General features: G+C 42.3%; 1 protein-coding gene across 2 annotated transcripts in view; it reads left to right on the top strand.

Annotated features, from left to right (window-relative positions):
- LOC139021224 (histone-arginine methyltransferase CARM1-like) overlaps positions 1 to 24,034 on the top strand; it is a 227,150-nt gene that overhangs the window by 134,161 nt on the left and 68,955 nt on the right. For both annotated transcript variants that reach the window (XM_070431573.1, XM_070431574.1), the window contains exon 5: positions 8,444 to 8,554. In XM_070431573.1, coding sequence (XP_070287674.1) covers positions 8,444 to 8,554 — 111 coding nt within the window. The remainder of the gene's footprint in view (positions 1 to 8,443; positions 8,555 to 24,034) is intronic.

The following is a 24,034-nucleotide window of genomic DNA, read 5'->3' as shown; positions in this document are numbered from 1 at the left end:
TTTCTTTCATTGACTGGCTTATTTCACTTAGCATAATGCTCTCCAGTTCCATCCATGCTGTTGCAAATGGTAAGAATTCCTTCTTTTTTACAGCAGCATAGTATTCCGCACTCTGTTCTTAATAGCATGATAAAATCTCACACCATCCTGCTGTGTCCCTGTGTCAAAGGGATTTTTTAAAAATATATTTTATTGATTTTTTACAGAGAGGAAGGGAGAGAGATAGAGAGTTAGAAACATCGATGAGAGAGAAACATCAATCAGCTGCTTCCTGCACACTACCTACTGGGTATGTGCCCGCAACCCAGGTACATGCCCTTGACCGGAATCGAACCTGGGACCCTTCAGTCCGCAGGCCGACGCTCTATCCACTGAGCCAAACCGGTTTCGGCAAGGGATTTGGATCATCCCTTTGTCCAGCATATCTAGGCGGTATGTGTTCCCACCTGTCAGTCACTTGTAGCGTCATGGTTAGCAGACTGACTGTGATGGTATCACAGTGTTTGTGTGCAAGTGATCCTTATGTTACTCAATAATGGCCCCAAATTAATTCCCATATTTTATCACAGTATATTGTTATAATTGTTCTGTTTATTAGTTCTTATTCTTAATCTGTTACTTGGCCTAATATATAAATTTAATTTTATCATAGGTATGTATGCATAGGAAAAAAACATATAAGGTTGAGTATTATTCAAGGTATCCACTGGGCCTCTTAGAATGTATTCCCTGAAGGTGAAAGTGGACTTTTATATTATATACATCACCCAAACCAGGAACCTGGAGGGGATCAATCTAGTAGACTTTTTTTTTTTCCTTTTCGTTCTCTAAATTCTTTAGTGTCTACTAACTCAGGAATTTTGCAACTCTTCCATTCCCCTTTGTACCATGCTAATTTTAGTTCTCAATTTTTTTAAAATCTTTCCTGGAATATTGCAAACGTTTTCCAATTAGTTGCTCTACTTGTACCAGTTATCTTTGGCTTAAGTAGGAGAAAATTCCCACTCAGATTGGCTGACACAGTCGGAGGTAGTGTGAGCAGGAGGTGTTTAGTCCAATTACTCTGAGCACCACATCCAAATTCCACCACACTCAGGAGAGAAGAGGCATCTGCTCTGCTACCTGTATCAGAGGGAGGAAGTCTGCCAGGAGCCACCGGCAGGCTTCCCCTCGGTCTCATTAACAACATTGTTTCACACACCCGAGCCTGCAGCCATCACTAGCAAGAAGAACCAAACCGTCTGTGATTGCCCTAGACCAGCGGTTCTCAACCTGTGGGTTGCGACCCCTTTGGGGGCCGAACGACCCTTTCACAGGGGTCGCCTAAGACCATCAGAAAACACATATATAATTACATATTGTTTTTGTGATTAATCACTATGCTTTAATTATGTTCAATTTGTAACAATGAAAATACATCCTGCATATCAGATATTTACATTACCATTCATAACAGTAGCAAAATTACAGTTATGAAGTAGCAACAAAAATAATTTTATGGTTGGGGGTCACCACAACATGAGGAACTGTATTAAAGGGTCGTGGCATTAGGAAGGTTGAGAACCACTGCCCTAGACCAATCAGAGCCCCTCCCTGGGACTAGGGATGGAGAACCACATGGACGAGGGGAAATGCTCAATAAAACTGAGGTTCTGACCGGAAGGAGGAAGGGACCAGTGTTGGTTAGAAACCATTCTGTCTGCTCTGCTGCCTCTGATCTTGTGCCTTCCAACCCAGGTCCCCAGAATGATGCTGTTGAAATGCAACTGTGGTCATTCTACTGTGAAAAACGTTTTCATGATCTCTCTTTGCTTAAGGACCAAGTCTAAGTTCTTAGTCTTGCATACAAGACCGTGTATGATTAAGCACCTGCCAGTTTCTCCGGCTTTTGCTCTTTCCATGTTCATGTCTCAGCCATACTCCCACTTCCACCTCTTAGACATACATCGTGCTCCTGAGGAAATTTACTGTCTTATCACAGTGACTGGCTCTATCCATCTTAGGTGCCTTTTTTCATATGGATCCGTCTTCCTGGAGCTGCTGCCCTTCTCATCATTCAGATGGTACCACATTGACTCATTTTTCTATGTTCATTACCCAGGCCACCTCAAATCTTTCCAGAACTATTGGTAGAGTGGACTATTCCTCCTTCATACTTTGTGCCCTTTATATATTTCTAACATTGCCACTGTCGCACATTATTGTACTACTTTCTTTCTTTTTTTTTTCTTTAATCCTCACCCGAGGATATTTTTCCCATTAATTTTTAGAGACAGTGGAAGGGAGGGAGAGAGGAGGAGAGAGAAAAAAACATCCATGTGAAAGAGACACATCCATTGGTTGTCCCCCCACCCCCCCCCCAACCTCCGGCACGCTCTCCCACTGGGGCTGGGATCCCACCTGCAAGCCAGGTATATGCCTTTGACCGGGAATTGAACCTGAGACCCTTCAGTGCATGAGCTGATGCTCTAACCATTGAGAAACACCAGCCAGAGCTGTACTACCTTTTTGTATATGTCTTTCTCCTTCCCAGGCAGTCATGCTGCATTCATCTTTGTATTCCCAGCACCTAGCAGTGCTTGGCACAGTGGGTAACAGGAGATACTTAGTAGATGTCTGGTGAATGATTGAGAGCCTAAGGGTTTGAGCTGAGTAAGCTAGTCTGAGTCTATTGGTAACATATGAAGGGGGTTAATTGAAATGAGATGAACTAAGAGTGATCAACATACTTTATTTTTTCTATAATACTAGAGCAGTGGTTCTCAACCTTGGCTGCACATTAGAATCACCTGGTAATCTTTTTAAAATCCTGATTTCTGGGCCTCATCCTCCGGAACTTCTGTTTCTTTGTTACGAATGTTGTGGCCCCACCGCATAACAAAGACCAGAAGACCAGACAGAGTTAGTCAGGGGTGCTCACAAGCATGGGTTCTGCATTATTGAAATACAGGCAGCCTTTTGGTTGAAATCAAATTTCACTGCACCACAGATGTAGAGTTTTGTCTTATATGGAGCTGTCACTGCAGAAATTTTCAGCCCTAATTAAAGTGCTAATTATCTGAACAGGATTCAAATCTAAGCTGCAAAAGCCGTAAAGGGATCTCTTCTGCAGCCCAGGAGATGAAGTGGAATTTTCCTTCCCTGACAAAATCCAGAATAAGAGATGTGATGGGTGGCAAGAGGCGGTGCACTCTCTGCTCATTCTGTTACTGCCTAGAAGTTGTTCCGTCAAGTAGTTTGGTTACTGAATGAGGCGGATACAGTCTATGGAGATCGGCAGCCCCTGTCAGGTAACGATGGTGATAAACGTACATGACACTGGCCAGGTTGGTGTGGCTCGGTGATTGAGCATCAACCCATGAACCAGGTGGTCATGGTTCAGTTCCAAGTCAGGGCACATGACTGGGTTGCGGGCTCAATCCCCAGTGTGGGGTGAGCAAGAGGTAGCCGGTCTTTCTCATCATTGATGTCTCTCTTTCTCTCTCTCTCTCTCTCTCTCTCTCTCTTTCTCTCTCTCTCTCTCTCTCTCTCTCTCTCTCTCTCTCTCTCTCTCTCCACCTCTGATATCAATAAAAATATATATTTTAAAAATTACATGATACTGTACAAGGGCATCAGTTACATGTGTGGTTGAGTGGAAGCATCTACAGGTGTAATTAAATAACGGCTGGCAGAAGCAGTGATGGCAGTAAAAGTGCCCAGGTGGGTGGGCCATAGAATTTAGGAGTGCAAGGCACACAAAAATGGTAGTTGGGATATTGCAATTCAGAGCAGCCATAGATATGCTCAAGAAAATTAAGAAAAATGAATAAATAATAACTGGCATAACTTGAGGAATTTATTGTGGGATAATCAGGACCTCAATATTGGAAGATAATTATAAAACTGTTGGGGTGAAAAGAAAGTTAATGTGACCAATATTACTATAGCCTCAACAGTACAAAGAATAACTTAGAATTGAAGATGCGGGGAGTGGCTAGAGCATAAGGTTTGCATTAGATACAATTGGTTTTTTATCTCATTTCTGGAATTTATTAAGTACATAACTTGAACTCCATCTTATTCTCAGTCTCTTTATCTACCATATGGAGGAAATGATTGTATCCACATTATAGAGTTGTCATTACAAGTAAACAAGCCTGCAAAGTACTAAACAGGCATAGCACATAGTAAGTATAAAACAAATGGTACATGTTTACTTATTTTTACTCTATTATTCAAGGGTAGTTTCATTTCACATTTTCATAAGGACTTGGGTATTTCTTGCTAATTTTGAGCTAGTTAATCCAGTGAAATAGCTTTGAACCCACTTGGAGCTTTTTTTTTAGCCCTGTCCAAACATTCTGCAGGGTTTCTTTGCTCAGGAAACCACAAGAGCATGTAATTAAAATAGTCTGTACAAGCAAAATGATGATCCTAATATTTAAATATTTTTAAAGTTACTTTAATTACAAATAAATTCATAGAACTTTTGGCCACTGTTCCATGGACCAACTGTTGACTTTTTCCTATTAGTCCTGGCAGGGATTTCACACCACTTTCTGGTGTTCCCACATATAAGCCCCAAATTAATCATGTCTACAGTTACTGCCTGTGTAGCCAGGGGCAGCTGCAGATGAATTCTCTCTCTAGAGGAACATTGTGCACAAGAACTAACTGTATTATAATATCATGGTAAATGGCAATGTCAAAAGCAAGTTATCCTTTAAAGGATGCTTAAGATCCCTAGATTGGAGTGGATGTGCTATGCTGATTGAAGGTGCTTTCTCGAGGCAGTAACAGATTTGCACTATATTTTCTAGATCGTGACTCTGTTCCCTATTTGTGGTACTTAGACACAGTATTATTTATTGAATTTGTTCAACAGACCCCATGTTATATCAGAGATTCAATAGTGAGTGAGAAACAGATGGTGGTCTCTGCCTTAATAAAGCTCAGAATCCAGGGGAGGGAGCACATATTAATCAAATATCAGTCATTGAAAGGAACATTATAACTGTGATGAGTGTTATGAAGGAAGGGTATGAGGAGGTGGTGATAAGAAAGCACCAACAGGAGGACTTTACTTATCCTGGAAGAGGAGCAAAGATGAGAGAAGTCTTTCCTGATGGGAGTTGTCTGGGGATCTGAAGGATGAGTTGTATATACCAGCCAGGGTGCCTGCAGGAGAGAGATGGCATGCATGACAGGGTGGTTTAGAAGAGTTAAATAATGGCACTCTTTACAAAGATGTGGGCGGAGGTAAGGGAGCCAACATGGGATGGTGAAGCACCCTGGCACTAGCAAGAGTAGGGATCTGTTACCACCACTGGGCCTAAGGGGGCAAAAGAAGAGGTCGTTACTGGAAACCTGAGAGATGGTGATACCTGTAAGAGATGGAATCCTAACAAGAGCTGTGGCTTTTGGGGGGGCACTACCAACCTCTTGTTTCTTCCAGGAAGGAAGATGCCAGGAGAGTAAATCATCTGACCTCACTGTTCTCACTCCTACTGGCCTCTTGTTGTCTTTTCTCTTGACTGATCCCAACTAGAGTCCAAAGGAGTCCCATTGCTGTAGTCCATATAGGTCAGCCTCTTGACAAAGAGCAAGATGGAGAAGAGTGGAGACTAGATCTGGAGAAGCAAATTGAAAAGATCTAACAAAATGAGCATTGTAATCGTTTCAACAATAAAGATTAAAAAAATACATCAAAAGAGTGAACACTGAGTAGACAAAATAAAAATTACCATAGACAGATACCACAGAGTGTAGTGAGGAGCATCCCAGGCAAAGGAACGCCATATACGAGGGCCCTGTGGCAGAAAGGAGCACAGAGCCGTCCAAGAAGGCCTGTGTCAGGGCAGAAGGCTGCCTCGGGTAGTCAGAGGAGGGACCCAAGGGACATGCTTGGATCAGAATCAACGAGAGAGGGCAGAGATCATGGAGAGAGACAGGGTAGAAAGTGTCATGTCTGTGAGGTGACTTGGAGGCCAAGAAATAAGAACTAGGTCAGGGGGCAGAAGATGAGGTTGGGTGAAACAGTTCAGGATATAAGGCAAGGGCAATCTGAGCTCATCCTCTTTGAGTGCAAAGTTTGCGATCCAAGAACACTCCCAAAGTCCGAATGACTGGCAAAAGTCGTAAGCCTTTTCCAGAGATATTTCATGGTGAGGTTAGAATTAGGAGACTGCCATATTGAGTCATCCCACTCGGCCATTTAGTCAACAAATATTTATGAATGGCTTTAATAATAAATCAAAACCATTAACACCAGTGTGCTAGGTGTTAAGAGACAAATGAGGTGATTCTTGTTTTTTGAGAGCTCAGAGGCCAAGTAGGGAAGATAAACATGTAAGGAAATATTTCCAATATCCTATAGTAACTGCTATTTCCAGGTGCCAGAGAGCCCAACCTAGACTTACTGGGAATGTGAGGTAAAGCTCCCCTGAGATGTGGTATCTGAGCTGGGTCTTGAGTTCCCCAGGTAGAAACGTGAGAGGAGGTGCATCTTGTTTGGTGGTCATGGATTGTACTCTCCAACTTACAGCCTCCACTCCCTAAATAGCAGTCATAGGTGTTCTTGCAATGGACCAGGGATCATCAAAGATGATGCATTTCCTTGGGAGGATGAGGAGAAGTGAATATTGGTATTTCTAAAAGTATAGACAGCCTGACAGCAAATTCCGGGGCCTAGGTGACATTTTAAATTGATAATGCTCCTAATTACCAAACCCTAGGAAACCATATGGAATCCAGCCACAGCTCTAGAATTAATAGAAGCAAGTACTGAGAGCCCATTGCTAGCAGCATGTTCTCTTCAAATAATGGCACAGGATCTGTGTCAGCACAGTGTGAGGTTGCAGTTAACACACATATGTACAACCTTTTGATATTTCCTATGTTTTGGAAAAATTTTCCAGCCATGGAAGTAAAAACAAAACAAAAACTTAGTGAAGTTTTCCTACAAAAAGTAGAATTTTGTCTCCTTGTCAAACATTGCCTACTGGTATTGCTGTGTTAAAATGTCATATTTGTAAAGATGAATTGAAGTAAGCTATGTGTGATTTTATGGAACATGAGCTTGGAAGGCAGAAGTGTCCAGATTCAACTCTTAACTCCTGTACTTCCTGCAACATGAACTTGGGCTGGTCTTCAGTGTCTCTGACTTTCAGGTTTGTCATTTATAAAGTAGGCATAATAGTGCTGTCTACTCATGTGTTTATTGTAAGGATTTAGTCACACTAAATGGCTTGCTCGGAGCTAGTTCTAAAAGATGCTGAGAAGAAAAGTCACTGGTGAGACAGAAAGACAATAACCTGAAATTTAACGATCAGACAAGGCTCCAGCTTCAGCAGTATTTGGGGAGAAGGGCCCAATGTGTACCCTGCACCCTTGCCTGTCAGCATGTACGTCTAAGTGTCAGACTTTTTGTACCAGTGAGTGATAGTTTTCTTGACTTCAGTCCCAGAACTGAGCACAGAGAATAAAAGAAAAGTTTCTCTTAATTCCATCTATCCACTGCCTTAATACTCTCCGTATAAACCTTCCAATTTTGTGGAGGGAACTGGTAAAACAACAACAACAACTCACTTTGGAATTTCTAAAGATTTTATGTTCAGTTATTTCTGAAAATTTTACATATTGTATATGTATATATACTAGAGCCCCGGTTCATGACATTCGTGCACTGGGGTGGGGTCCCTCAGCCTGGCCTGCACCTTCTCACCATCCAGAACCCCTCGGGGGATGTCCTCGGGCCTAAGTTGGCAGTCAGACATCCTGCGAGGGGTCCTTAGCGCTGCCACAGAGGCAGGAGAGGCTCCTGCCACCACCGTTGCACTCACCAGCTGTGAGCCCAGCTTCTGGCAGAGTGGTGCTTCCCCTGTGGGAGCGCACTGATCACCAGGGGGCAGCTCCTGTGTTGAGCATCTGCCCCCTGGTGGTCAGTGTGTGTCATAGCGACCAGTCATTCTGCTGTTCAGTCGATTTGCATATTAGGGTTTTATTATATAGGATATAACATGTAATATATAATGATATATATAATTCTAATAATTGTTGGAGACAGTGTTTGCTTTGTTCATGCTGACTTGGTAAGCAAGCTCATTCACAACACTCTACTTTTCTTGGCCCTAAACATCCTAAAAGTAACCCAGGCTACAAAAACTATAATAATGATAGCAACAACATGAAAACACCAGTTGTGTGCCAAGTGCTTTGCACACACTTCATATTATTTAATCCCTACGGCAAACCTTAAGAAGTGGGTATTAATAACCACTGTTTAACAGAAGAGAAAAAGGAGTCCCACAGAGACTCATAACTTGGCCCCAGTAAGACTACGTGTAGTAAATATCAAAGCCAGCACTTCAGTCTGGTTCCAGTGCTCAAGGTTCGGGTGGCGCCAACAGCCAAGCACCTGCTTGTGTTTTCACCCCATTTCTGTCTTCTCCTTTCCTTCCAGGTCGTTCTAGATGTTGGTTGTGGAACAGGAATCCTGTCGTTTTTTGCTGTACAGGCTGGAGCCAGGAGAGTCTATGCAGTTGAGGCCAGCTCAGTAGCACAATACGCTGAGGTAAGTGGTATTTTCACAGCTGCTACTCACTAATTCTCGTAAGCTTCAGGGGACTCAGTGATGGACTCTTCCAGTAAGTAATTTAGAAGAATTTTTTATACCAGTTTGATTTTTTTGCCTATTGAGATGTTACTGGTGAAAGAGCCCAACTTCACTATAGTGATTGATATGAAAGCAATTGTTTTTAAAATGTCACGATATTGAAAATATAACACAACTTTCTTCTCATCCACGAGATGGAGAGAGGAAAAAGAGAGAGAGAGAGAGATTGATGTGAGACACATTAATTGGTTGCCTCCTGAACAACCCCCAACTGGGGCTGGGGATCTAATCTGCAACTGAGGTGCGTGCCCTTGACCGGGAGGGAATTGAATTTGAGACCGTTCGGTGCTCAGTCTGATGCTCTAACCACTGAGCATACCAGCCAGAGTGGTGAATGTGTTTTTATCTTTAAAGACCTACCAAGGTGAGGATCCAGATCTCACTGGAGCTAGGTTTATTTTATTTGTAAGTGCTGTACTGACAATAGCTGCACCACTCACTTTAAATTTTACTTTTTGTTTAAGGGGCTGCTGCTACATGGTTGATCTCAGACAGGTGTCTGCGTTTCAAGGAGTTTTTTCAGATTTTATGTTCTAATTGGAGGACAGGGAGATGCTTTATTTTAAATATGGTGCTCTGTTATCATTATGAATTGTGTACAAACAGAAAATAAGTCAAAGTCAAGAGTTGGGTAATATCTGTGTATGACAGGGGTCCTCAAACTTTTTAAACAGGGGGCCAGTTCACTGTCCCTCAGACCGTTGGAGGGCCGGACTATAGTTTAAAAAAAAAACTATGAACAAATTCCTATGCACACTGCACATATCTTATTTTGAAGTAAAAAAACAAAACGGGAACAAATACAGTATTTGTATTTGCATGTGGCCCGCGGGCCGTAGTTTGAGGACCCCTGGTATGATAACAACCCAGGCAAGCTGCAGAGTTTGGGTGTGTGCGTGTACTCGTGTGAATAGGACAGTGGTCTTGACATTCATATGTGAAAGAAGCCCGAATTTTAATGAGGGATAGATAGCATGACAGAGAGAGAGGAAAGCTTGGCTGCTGCTTCTGAAGGAGCACCATGAAAATTCCCTCCAACCCTGCACCACTGGTAGCTCTGAGTGATATTTGGTTTGGGGTTGAGGGAGTCGAGTGGGACTGAGACAAGAAGCCCGGTAGGCTTGCTTGGTAGAAAAGACTGGTAGGGCCTCATGGCTGGAGGGTCATTGCACTCTTTGTTCTTCTTTCAGCAAGTCTTGGATAAAAATTGTTTGGCCATTTGCTTCTTCAACAATTCTTGAGAGTCCTTTTTAATAAATACTGGCTGCACACAAAAGAATATTTGTTAAATGTGTACAGTGTAAAGAATGACAATACAATGAATGTGTGCCCACACCTCTTTTAAGAAACAGGCTCTTGGCATTTCCATTCAAGGTCTGTGTGTTTTTTCCTGATCACTTCCCCTTTCTGCCCTAAAGAGATTTAACCACTACTTTGAATTTTTGTTTATCATTCTTTGGTTGTTTTTATAGTTTTCCCACACATGTTTCTGTCCCTAAAAACAAACCTATATGAACTTCCCAAAAATGGAATCGTACCATATGTCATCTTCTGCAATTGGCTTTTTTAAGTCCAGCATTGTGTTCTTGAGGGTCATTTTGTTGGTGCATACAGCTGTTCTTTACCCATCTTCAATGCGGGATAGTGTTATGTTGTATGAAATGCCTCAGGCTGTTAGTCTACTGTGCTGCTGGCAGACCTTAGATAGCTTCCATTATAAACGTGTTGTTATTGTGAATACTCTTGCATAGACTCCCACCGCCTCTTTGTCAGAGTTTCTCAGCATATTCACAACAGTACAATTGTTGGAGCACAGGGTATGCATGCCTTCAGTTCTGCTCTGTGATGCCAAATTGTTTTTCCAAAGTGGCGTGCCAGTGTTCACTCCCTCCAGAAGTAAATGAGAGTGCCATTGTTCTGCAACTTTGTCAGCACTTGATATTGTCCGGCTGTGGATTTTGCCACTCTGTGTTGATGACGTGGTATTTGTGGTTTTAGTTTGTATTTCCACTTATTAATGATTCTGAGCATCTTTGCAAAGTGTTTTGGCCATTTGTCCTTTCTCTTCTGGAAATACCTGTCCCAGATTTTCACAATATTTTAAAAATCGTTTTTGTAATCTAAATTCATTTATAAGAATGATTTCTATATTTGAATATTAATCCTATTTAGTTATATGGGTAGAAAATATCCTCTCCCCGTTTGTACCTCACCTTTTTCTTTATGGTCCTAGTAAACTTTATATATGGAATTCTAAATAAGAAAAGAGGAAAAAATAAACTTATATAAAGAGAACCCCATAGTTAAAAACGTCTCTGCTTAGGTTTTAAAATATCTTAAAATGCATCCTTAAAGATGAGGAGTTGAGTGTAGAACTTTGTCTCAGGTGCTGCTCATTCACTTAATCATATCTACTTCAGTTGTGTCCACGATTCTGTTTGTTGGCTCATATAAGAAAAACAGTAATGATTGAGGTCTACTCTATTTGGAGAGCTCTGTTCTAGTAAGAAACTGATCTTATCTCTTGCATCAGACATCCCTCCCTATCCCCACCTCCCCCTCCCCCCAAAAAAAGAGTGGTATAAAAAATTTAGGGATTTTCTTCCTCTCATCTAGTTTGTTATTTTCATATATTTTAATTTGGTTTGTGACACATTCGATATTTATTTCTAAAACGTTAAAATTCTAATACTCTTGATTGTAGTATTTTAAGGGAAGAGAGGAAGAAATTAACTAGATATGTCCTTGCATTCCCTAGCCCTAATCCTGTTTCCATCCCCAGCAAAAACTCTCAATAATCACAGGCACACCATGGAGGAGCCGTGCTACAACTGTCTGTGTGATTGGTTTCTCCAAGAGAGTTCTCATTCTGATTAAACACATCAGCAGGGTTGTTGTCTTCTCGCGGAGTGGGGCTACCCTCACGGACACTTTCACCCACAGTGTGGCCGCTGTATAACTCTAAGGGCCTCTAGCAAGAAGCCAGTCAATACAGAGATGAAGAAAGGGGAACTAACAACATTTAAAACTTTTAAACTATTTAAAACTTCTTAAGCTGTTAAACTATTTAAAACTTGGAAATAGTTTCAAACGTACAGATAAGTGGTAAAAGAAAAATATTTCAAAGGCTACCCAAATTCCTTTGCCTAGATTCACCTGCTGTTCACATCTTCCCCCATTTGTTTTATCATTTACTCTTGCTCCTCTATCACCACACACACACACACACACATACACACACACACAGTTATACACACCTAGATGTGTATAAATACATTTCCATATTTGTAGCTAGCGATTAGAGATATGCACATACCTTTTTTCTGTGAGTCATTTATATAAAATATAACTGTTTCTTTTTAAACATTCCAGTGTGTATTTCCTAAGAATGAGGCTATTTTCTATGTAACCAAAAAATAACCCATTTTAAGGTGAAAAAGAAGCTGTCCAGTGACTTATCCATCGAATCTTTCGGTATTAAAATCAGAATGTGTTGGGGAGGCCCCAGCATGAGTAGAGAAACTGTCCCCACGGGTGTTGAGGTGGGAAGACCCTCTACTTAACTGTCTCTGTTCTTGTGTGGTATTTCTAGACAGATCTGATTTGTAAAGCTTTACAAGTCAATGTCCTGATGAATTCCAAAGCGCCACAGTGTTATTTTATCTTTGGTTTTGCCTTCTGGAGAGGAGGTGTGTGTTGCTGCAATCTTTCTTCTCTGGGTACCTGAGGCAGCCTGGGGGCAGGGGTGGCTTTCCAGATGCTGCAGAGACTGCAAAGAGTCCCTTAAATTCCTGCTGGCAAGGCCCTTTTACCTGGAGGCCTTCGCTGGATGTAGCCCTACGGACAAGCTAGTTAAAAATGCACTCGGGACCAAGAATGATTACAGTCTTCTCAAAGTGCGAATCTAATGACAGCCGGGTCCCTCTGGATTCACACTGTGGCCTGCGCACCCCTCGCTGCTGCCTTGGGTGTCGTGCGCTGATCCCTGTGGGCTAGGCCCTTCACCCTTGTGCAGGACCATCTGTACCAGCTCTCGGTTTCTGCTTCTTACACTGACACTCGCCCGTACTATTGGTGGGTGGCAACATGCGAGTGTGAACAGCCCACAAAAGAGACTCACTCTAAGAATAGGCTTTTCTAGCAGCTCAGCATACAGTGCATGGTGCTCCTTCCGACCTTTTCATTATGTGGTAATGGAAGCAGCAGACAGTTAATTCTTTCCTCTGGAGTCTTCATTAAATTGCTCAGAAAAGATAAATTGCAACAAGAAAGAAAAATGTACAAATTTAACTACCATCGCCTGTCCCTGGGATTCTTCTTCTCACGCCAGGCTTCTGGGCTTTAAGTAAACAAGGATAGTTTCAAAGTGCGTCGGATTCCATGTCGGTCGCATTCAGCAGCTCGGCCTGATTGCGTAAGGGCCAGCCCTCAGGTGGCAAGGTGATGCCAATGACTCCTTGTCCGGAGGGCATGCACGTCCAGTCATTTTTGCAGAATGGTCGTGAACTTGCCTGGTGCAGCCATGTGCTCTCACCCTCGGCCCCATTTGACATTTCTGAGTCAGTAATAAGAGATCATCCTTGTCTGAGGAACAGGGCAGAACTAAAGGTCTTCCATGCATTCCCAAGCTGTGAGCCCGCCCATGTCAACATGGCAACTATCTCTTGCTCTTTTTCTTTTTTCTACATATGAAATGTAAAGGGAAAGCCCCCACATCATACAGACATTAATCAAAGTTATACACATACAGAGTCATGGAGCGGGTATTCCTTAATTTAAAATGACACACAAATGCATGTTCTGTCTCTCCATCTAGGTGATAAACCCCTTGAAGGGCCAGGAGAATGAAAGACTAGGAGGGTGAGCCATCATGAGTAGATTTATGTGTTGTAATCAGCATAAACTTACAGCAAAGCTCTCCGACACTTAGATTTAACAATGTGCATAATCATTTTGGGGCTCATTAGACTGTACTCATACACGGTCCCTATATAGGACTCATTAGGATGAGTTTTAAGGAATCAGGCCAAGTACCCTGGGTCGTGGTAGAAATAAAAGCAGATGGAATTGGATCTATTGTGGTCCTGCCTTTCTGGACCTGCTGGGTTCACAGGCTAGGGCTGCCTGTCTAATATGACAGCCATTAGACACATGTGACTATTTATATATAAAAATTAATTTCTTTTAATCCTCACCTGAGGATATGCTTATTGATCTTTTTTAGAGAGCCGGGGGGTGGGGGAGAGAAACATTGATGTGAGAGAAAACATCAAAACATCAATTGGTTGTCTGCTATATGTGCCATAACCTGGGATTGACCCCGCAACCTAGGTATGTGCCCTGACTGGGAATCAAACCCACAACCTTTTGGTATATGGGATGATACTCCAACCAACTGGCCACACTGGCCAGGGCTAAATTAATTTTTTAAAGGTAGTCAGTTCCCTTAGTCACACTAGTCATATGTCAAGTTCTCAGTGTCCACTAATGGCTGGTGGCTATCGCCCTGGGCAGTGCAGGCAGAGAACATGTCCGTCACTGCAGGAAGTTCTGGTGGGCGGCACTGACGGAGAGAGTACAGATGGCCAAACTTCACTTTTCTGGCACTCGATGTCCACGCTGATGGCTGTGTTCACTGCCAGGTGTTGGCAGCCATGGCGAGACTGGTATGGCTTGACATTAGGAGAGGCAGCGCTCCCAGTCCCTCTTGCTATGGGCATTGTTTATCCTTTCATTGTTTATCCTTTGCTCATTGATGTGTAAGATCAGTCATAGGGCAGGTTCCCTAGGAGACAGACTCTAACGCAGAGATTCACATGCAAGATGTTTAATGCAGAGGGCTCTCAGGAACCTGACCTGCGGGGAAGTGAGGGAAGCAGGGTAGGACTGGGCCGAGGAAGGAGTTCAGCTACACTAGAGTTGTAAAAAAAAAGGGCTCAGCCAGTCCCACAGGGAGTCTGTAGGCTAGGAAAACCCTTCTCAGTTGAACCACCTTTAGGCAAGAATTTTTATATTCCACATTTGTAATGTATGGTCCCTTAAAAGGTATGTGACTTTGGTAAGCTGGCTCTCTTGGGCTGAGGGAAGTTTATAGCCATCATCTGCCAACATTCCTAGCAGTTCGGAGCATGGGTGCCTTGATCCTGGAGGAAGGATCTGTAAGGTATGCCACAGCAAGTTCTACAAGTTCAAGATTTAAGATCCTAACTTTGGGCTACGGAGAATAAAGGGAAAGATAATAACAGTAAATCAAGAAAGTGATGGAACACATGGGGTGATACTAAAAGCTTAGGCGAGGCCACAGGGCTATTAGGTGTGAGCTTTAGGTGTGAGCAAAAACATCCTAGAAATTGAGTTCATCACCTGATCTCAGATCTCTGTACAAGTCTAAGCCCTGTGCGGACACAGAGCACGTATAAGACATGATATCTTCCTTCAAGTACTTTACAACCCAGATGGGTTTCAAACAAGTGAAATTCTGACACAAGACAGTGAGTGCCAAGTGCCTACGAAAGGCAGAGATGGGAAGCACCACCACCAGGAACGGTTGCCATCGCCTGGGCTGGTTTGGGAAGCTTCAGAGGAGAGGTGTGACTTGGATTAAATGCTGAAGGATGAGAAGTGAAATGCTCCTCCCCTCATTTTTCACCTCTGACTGCCAACAATGAGATTCTGGAAAACCCTTAGGTTCTCATGGAGTTCCCCAGCTTCAGTGAGTTGGCAATCTCTGCACAAATGCTTTAAAGGCCATTTTTTAGAAAGATATTTCTAATTTTTAATCTTGAGTACTAGAAAGAGCATAATCTTTGGAGTGTTCTAATATGAATTTATTCTGATTTTGACTCTTTGAGCTGGGGTTTTTCTCCAGTTTCTTTACTGTCTCCAATAGGTAACTTCTACTTCCTTCTCACTCTACCGTAGACACAAATGCCTGAGTAAGAAAAGTTCATCCAGCTCATTAATACCTTTTATTTTTCACACTGATAATGAAGTTAAATGGTGGTAATAAGGACTCTGTTAAAGAAACAATAATGTGCATTTTTTTCATAGCTGAAGTTTTACAGTTTAGGATGCATTTCCACATCTATAAACTGATAGATCTCAAGGAAGCTTCTGTGAGGTGCTTGGAGCAGATCATATCATGCCCGTATTACAAGTAAGGAAGAACTTTGGAGAGGTCAGGTCATAAGAGGGTGGCTTGTGAGACACAAGTCCTCACTGCCGCCTCCTTCTGGAACATGCAGGTAAGCCGGGGTAGTGGTTCCTTTGGAGGTCAAGAGGTGAATATGTTTGACTAGAAGCTAAGCACCTACCCTGTAGGGTAGTTCAACCAGGAGCCAGGAGAAAAACCACTTTTCTCCCCTCAAGAAATCTACTGTGAAACGTTTTAACAGGCAGATATATCTGCCATATAAGAAGGAAATCTTCTTTCATTGGAAAAATCAGCTAGTAACACACTTACCAGAGGAGCATTTTAAAATAGTCCATGTGAAAGGCCATGAAACCCCACCCAAGAAAGAAGAACCCTTCGTATAGCTGGATTAGTGATGGACAAGACAGGAAAACCACTTGGGAGAGAATATCCATGCCTCTTCTTCTCACCACTTACCTCCTGTAGGGAAGGCCCTAAACACCGTTGCCAGAGTTAGAATTGAGGATACAGGTTCAGACATTGTGGAGTTGTATTCTTGATCCACAGCCTAATGGCCTTGTGACCTTGACAAGGGTATTAGTTGTCTACCGCTGCTATACAACAAATTAACACCAACTTAGTGGCTTAGTACAAATTTGTTACCTTACTGTTGGGGGGTCAGAAATCTGAAATTGGTACAATGGACTTTAAAATCAAGGTGTCAGAAAACTGTGTTCTTTCTTGAGGCTCTAGGGGAGAATTTGTTCCTTGCTTTTCTTCACATTTCTTGGCTAGTGACTGCATCACTCTGACTTCTGTTTCCATCATCGCAGCTCCTTCTCTTATTCTTAACCCTTCTGCCTCCCTCTTATAAAAACTCCTACGACTGTATTGGGCTCATCAGGATAACCTCCCCGTATAGTGCCCTGACTTTAACCACATCTACACAATCCGTTTGCTGTGTAAGATAATAAACTCACAGTCTCCAGAGATTAGGATGTGGAGATCTTTGGGGGGACCATTATTTTGCCTCCCATAAGAAGTTACATGACCTTTCTTTGTCTCATTTTCTTCACCTACAAAATTGTAGATAATAGTAATTCCTCATTAAGATATTCTGAGTATTAAATAAGAAAACCCATTAAAATTGGCACAGTGCCTAGCATTCTATAGCTATTATTATTACTGTCACTGCGGTTATCATCTGTGTGATTCTGGGGCCTCACTTTATCTCTGTACAAATCGACTGAACAGTTATTATGGAAGTGGAGGTCACCAGGCAACAGTGGAAGCATAGGGCCAGGCACAGTACAGTTTTCATGAGCATGTTGTTTAAATTGCCTTTTAAGTTTTTCTTTATTAGTGTTTTTTTTAAAGCAAAGCATTACAAGATGCAGGGGCTCTTGTACTATTTTTAACTCTGCTCGGGGTTCTGCAGACTGGGCGGGGAAGTGTGTTGAGCAGTCTCTGATATTCAATCTGCAGAAGAAATTCTTAACTGTTCTTAAGTCCCTTCCCCAGTAGGGACTTCCCTTGCTGACCTGAATCTTCTAGGTTCTCCTCTAATGGCCACAGTATTGGTGATGGTTTGGAGGGAACACACCTTCTTCAGCATCAGAGAATAGCACAGTGGCTCTCAAACAAGGAGGCATCAGGACGCCCTGCAGGGCTTCTGTAACACAGAGCTTCTGACTCAGTACTTATGGGATGTGGACGGAGAATTTGCATTTCTAATAAGTGTGGGTGATGCTGATGCTTTTGATTAGGGGACCACACTCTGAGAGCCATTGGAGTTCCATAGCTTCAGAGATGAAACAGCCCTAAAAAGGGTTCCCACAATGTTTTTGGAGGATGCTCCACGGAAACTCTTCAGGTACTGAGAGAGAGAGGGGAGTTTGAACAGCAGCATTGAGCCTACCTGCCCCAAGCAACACCCACGTTTTTAAAGCATTATTAAAGTATAGTTTCTATTTAAAAGTTGTAAACAGTTCATGTATATATCTCAAGGAGTGTGGACATATGAATACATTCATGAAACCATCACTACAACCAAGGTACTAAATATATCCGTCACCTCCAAAATGTTCCTTGTTTTTTTATGCTTTTTTGGTATGTTTGTTTTTTGATAAGAACACTTAGCGTGATACTTTCAACATATTTTAGATAGATACTTTTAACATATAGATAGATACTTTTAACATTAGATGGATAGATTTAACATTAGATAGATACTTTTAACATTGTAGATACTTTTAACATATTTTAAAGTGCAAAGCACTGCATCATTTACCATACTACAGATGCTATGTTGTATTGACGATCTCTAGAACTCTTTCATCTTACGTAACAAAAATGTTATGCCCACTGAAAAATAAATCTTCATTTCCCCCTCTCTTCTCTGCTTCTATAAGTTTGACTATTTTGGATACTTCATATAAGTGGAATCATGCAGTATTTATCCTTCTGTGATTGGTTTATCTCATTTAGCATTATGCCCTCTACATTCATGTCACAAAGTTATTTTATTAAGGTTGAATAACATTCTGTTGTATATATAATATTTTCTTTATCCGTATCTTGGCTATTATGAATAATGCTGCAATGAACATGAGGGTGCAGATATCTCTGACATCCTGATTTCACTTCTTTTGGATATATACTCAGAAGTGGGATTGTTGGATCATATTGCAGTTCTATTTTGAACATTTTTTTGTGGGAACTCCATACTATTTTTCATAGTGGAGATGCCATTCAATATTCCTCCCAATAGTGTCTAAGGGTTCCAATTTCTCCAAATCCTCGCCAACACTTACCATTTTGCTATTTTTTGAAAATACCATCCTTACAGGTGTGAGGTGATATCTCATTGTAGTTTTGGTCCATATTTCTCTGATGATTAGGAGAGCAACACCCTTTTCATCCATTTCACTTATTGGGCTTCTGAATAAACTTACATTTAAAGAAGGGTCTAGAGGCAAAAACAAACAAACAAACCCAGAACAACCCTTTTGAAACTGATGTTCAGCTTCCTCAGTTTACAGAGGGGGCTTAGAGAAGGTAAGGGGTTTGCCCCAAATCCACAGTTGTTTTCCCTCTGCCATGGGAAGTTGTCCCCATTCCCAACACTGACGTGTGTATCATATACCCACTTACCCCATAATTCACCAGCCACTTAGCTCACTTTGCAGCTTCCAAAATCTGCTCTCCTTAAGTGAAAGTCCGAACTCACTGCCACTCAGCTTCCTGTTCTTCTCTCTCCCCCTAGCAGCCCCATGGTGCTTAGCGGTTGCCAGCGACTATATAAGGGCCAGTTTGTGTCTGGGCATTAGTAGAAAAGCAGTATATTTGCAGAACGTGTTATTGACATAAAGCATTTTTTTTCTGCCCTGGCGGCTACACATTTTAGGGGAATTGTGATTAGGCCACACATATTCTTGGCAAGCAGAGTGGGCAAGTTCGCCTAAATAAGAAAGGCATTATTTGAGCTCTCCCAGGGAATGTAACGGAAAAGCATTCCGATAGTTGATTACCAATCATTGCTAACAATGTCTTGATGTCTTAGAACTCAGTGAATTTGCCTCACACTCACACCGCCCCCCCCCCCCCCCCCCCCCCCCGCCACACACACACACCCCAACTTTACTTTGCCCGGCCAGTTCCAGGTAGCTCAAGAGTTTGACCCTGTAGGAAGTCCCACAAGAGAGAAAAACAAAAAAACAAGATGACTGCTTGGCTGTGTGAGACTCTTCAAGACCAGACCGACATCTGAAGAGCAACACATGCAGTCAAATCAACAGGTTGGCTTGCCCACACAATGCTAAGTAATCACTTTGACTCCCTATTTTCCACGGAATTGATGAATCCGCTTTCACTCTGGGCGGATGGTCGGGCCGCCATAGCCCCAGATTGGTGTCCAATCTTGCTCTTTTCATCCACGGCCGCTGAGGAAATGATAACTGGCTCTGCCACCCGGGTTACTTTTTAATGATCTGAAAGACCACAAGGAGCCCGCATTTCTTTTGTGCAGCCCCTCATTCAACAAGCTAATAGCTATCTGAAAAGAGCTTTCTTGAAAAGCAAAGAAAGTCTGCTCCTCTCAGGCAGAAGCAGTAATACCGCACGATTCTCTGATTAAACTGTCACACTGTGCATATTACTGGGCATCTGACCTGCACGAAACGGACTGACTGCTGAGGCTTCTTGGTATTTGCGCTGCTGCTTTCCTGCCAACAAGCCGTGAAATGACAGATGAGTATCCCCACACTTTAGAGTGAATGGCCAGTAAAGTGCCCGACGGGCCTGGCCACCTCCTGGGGCTGTGCTGGAAGGAGAAACGTGTTTTTCTTTAGGGTCACCCTCTGTGCAAATGAACTTCAATCAGGGTGAGACCAAAGCCAGCACCACGGGTGACACAGTGCTGGAGCAAAAATGTGTGGCAGAGTCTCCCCGCTGCCCCAGGGGACAGGCAGCCTCTGCTAACAGGTGCCAAACTTAGACCTGAAAGCAGGAAATGGCTCTCTCTCCTTTCTAAATTCATATGAATTAAAAACATAACCTTTTAAACCTCGAGCCCAAAGCAATCTCCTAGGCTCTGGAGTGGCCAGCACTTAGGGCAGGGACCTGGTCGTCACTGTGTGTTGTGTATCTGCTCGGTTTTGGTTGCATATCGTGACTGGTGAACATTTTTAGCAGCCCCATCGACACACACAGGTGGATCTGTTTTGGAGACGATATGTGTACTACTGTACTCCCACATTAGGTACATTGTAAACATACTCCAAAGGGAAAATGATGAGATACCACTATATACCCACACATGGCTAACACTTATAAGGCTGACAAGAAAGCAGTGGGACCCTCATACATTGTTGGTGGGGATAAAAAGGAGTCACAGGAGCCCAGCTGGTGTTGCTCAGTGGTTGAGCATCAACCTATGAACCAAGAAGTCATGGTTTGACTCCCAGTCAGGGCACATGCTCAGGTTGCAGGCTTGGGGCATGCAGAAGATAGCCAATCAATGACTCTCTCATCATTGATGTTTCTATCTCTCTCTCCCTCTCCCTTCCTCTCTGAAATCAATAAAATATATATTTTTAAAAGTCACAAGAACTTTCAAAAACAGTTGAGCAATTTCTCATAGTGTTAGACATGCACTTCCCCTATGGCCCAACAACCCTAGTCCTAGGCATTTACCTAAGAAAAGTGAAAATATCTGTTTGTACAAAGATTTGTACATGAAAACCTGGAAGAGACCCAAGTGCCCATCAACAGATGAAAGGACAAACTAGTTATATATCCAACTAGTTTGGATATATAAAAGGAATAAACTACTTATGCACATAACTGTGTATAAATCTCAAAGAAAAGAGCATATAAGATTATTTATGTAAAATTCTAAAACAGGAAAAATAATCTGTAGTGGCAGAATGCAGATCAATGATTGTCTGAGGCTGAGTGGTGGTGAATTGCAAGGAGCTTGGGACTAACTACAAAGAAGCATGAAGGAAATTTGGGGGTAATGGATACTTTCTATATCTTTACTGTGGCTGTAGTTACATGGGTAAATATATTTATTAAAATACATGTAAGGAGAAACCAAGATGGCGGCATAGGTAAACACCGGAGATTGCTGCCTCGTACAACCACTTCAAAAATACAACTAAGAGACGGAACGGACATCATCCAGAACCACAGGAAGGCTGGCTGAGTGGAAATTCTACAACTAGAAGGAAAGAGAAAAGCATACCGAGACTCAGAGGAGGCGCAGTGCGGAAGTAAAATACTAAGGTGCGGAGGTGCATGTGGAGCGGGCTGGCGGCTGAGGGCGCGGTTGTCGTTTTCAATCGGGAGGGAGTCTCAGGCTCTGAGCTCCAGTTCCGGGCGAGTCTCTAGGGACCCAGACTCATACGGGAGAAGCGGGACTGTCTGGCATCGGTCAGAACTTGAGGGCAGCTTTCTCTCCGAGGGGCTTGCAGCAATTACCGGGACACTGAGAAGCAGAGCCTCTGAGGGCAAGACTGAGAGCAGCTGTAACTGCTAGCCCCGCCCTGTTGATCCCGTGGGACCCGCCCCACCCAAGCCCTGCAGGGAGGCTTTTGCTGGGTAGTCTCAGGCAAAGGCTAGATTAGCACCTCCCTAGAGATCCAGGAGCCAGGAAACCCAGAGGTCAGAGTGGGACCATCCAGCTTGCAGCTCTGTGGAACCATAAAGGACACACTCAAGGGATAGACTCAGTGAGCACCAAAACCCCATTGAAGCAAGTCTTGCCCCAGAGGGGTGTCTCCAGCACAGAAGTTCTCCCACTGCAGACACAGCTGATTCTCACAGCCAATTGGCCTGGAGGTCAATTCCTCCCAGTGATAAATACAACAATCAAGGCTTAACTACAACAAGACTGTGCACAAAGCCCACAAGGGGGTGCACCAAGAGTGTCTACCTCAGGTAATTGGGTCACTTAGCACAGAAAGGCACTCTATCGACACAGCGAAGCATAAAAGATGCCGAGACAAAGAAACAGGACACAAATGACAGAAATGGAGGAAAGCAAACTGCTGGATATAGAGTTCAAAACCACACTTTTAAGGTCTTTAAAGAACTGTCTAGAAGCTGCCGATAAATTTAGTAAGACCCTTGAAAAGACTGGTGAGACCGCCGATAAATGTAGTGAGATCCTCAAGAAATCTAGTGAAACCCTCGATGTTGTGATAAAGGACCAACTAGAAATTAAGCATACACTGACTGAAATAAAGAATATTATACAGACTCCCAACAGCAGACCAGAGGATTGCAAGAATCAAGTCAAAGATTTGAAATATGAAGAAGCAAAAAACACCCAATCGGAAAAACAAAATGAAAAAAGAATCCAAAAATACGAAGATAGTGTAAGGAGCCTCTGGGACAGCTTCACACGTACCAACATCTGAATTATAGGGGTGCCAGAAGAAGAGAGAGAGCAAGATATTGAAAACCTATTTGAAGAAATAATGACAGAAAACTTCCCCTACCTGGTGAAAGAAATAGACTTCCAAGTCCAGGAAGCGCATAGAACCCCAAACAAAAGGAATCCAAAGAGGACCACACCAAGACACATCATAATTAAAATGCCAAGAGCAAAAGACAAAGAGAGTATCCTAAAAGTAGCAAGAGAAAGACAGTTAGTTACCTACAAGGGAGTACCCATACGACTGTCAGCTGATTTCTCAACAGAAACTTTGCAGGCCAGAAGGGAGTGGCAAGAAATATTCAAAGTGATGAATACCAAGAACCTACAACCAAGATTACTTTATCCAGCAAAGCTATCATTCAGAAGTGAAGGCCAGATAAAGAGCTTCACAGATAAGAAAAAGCTAAAGGAGTTCATCACCACCAAACCAGTATTATATGAAATGCTGAAAGGTATCCTTTAAGAAGAGGAAGAAGAAGAAAAAGGTAAAGATACAAATTATGAACAACAAATACACATCTGTCAACAAGTGAATCTAAAAAATCAAGTGAATAAATAATCTGATGAACAGTATGAACTGGTGATTGTAATAGAATCAGGGACATAGAAAGGGAATGGACTGACTATTCTTGGGTGGGGAGGGGTGTGGGGGGGTGTGGGAAGAGATTGGACAATAATCGTGCACCTATGGATGAGGACAGTGGGTGGGGAGTGAGGGCGGAGGGTGGGGTGGGAACTGGGTGGAGGGGAGTTATGGTGGGAAAAAAGAGGAACCAAGGTAATCTGAACAATAAAGATTTAATTTAAAAAAGATAAAAATAATAATAAAACAAAAAATAAAATAAAATACATGTAAAATAATGTATATGTAAATTATTAAACAAACATTCAGTAAGCATGCTTTTTAAAATAAAAGTAAACTTGTATTCACTTTTATATTTTTAGTCTGTACAATAATATAAGAACAGGAAATAAAATGATTGAAAAGGAAGAAAAAGATAAGGATGAAAATCAGTACTGAAGTCTATATTTCATTAATGCCACACAAAAACCTATACCATTATGATTTAAAATATTTAATATTTGGAGATAATGTTATTTAAAGGTCTGGTTCTCTCTTAAATTTATTTTGACACTGGTTATGAGGGCTATTGCCACTGGAATGAAAACATACAGACTATGTAAATTCCGGAAGAAAGGCAAAATGAGTTGAGCTAAATCATAATACTTATTTTTTAACCAATATATGAAGTTCAGTTAATACATTTCTCTTTTTTTCTGATGTCAATCAGAAGGTCTTATA

The sequence above is a fragment of the Myotis yumanensis genome, unplaced genomic scaffold, assembly GCF_028538775.1.
Source record: "Myotis yumanensis isolate MYYU_CA2020_CCGP unplaced genomic scaffold, mMyoYum1.0.hap1 SCAF_12, whole genome shotgun sequence".
Lineage (NCBI taxonomy): Eukaryota > Metazoa > Chordata > Mammalia > Chiroptera > Vespertilionidae > Myotis > Myotis yumanensis.
This window is presented reverse-complemented; position numbering and strand designations above follow the sequence as displayed.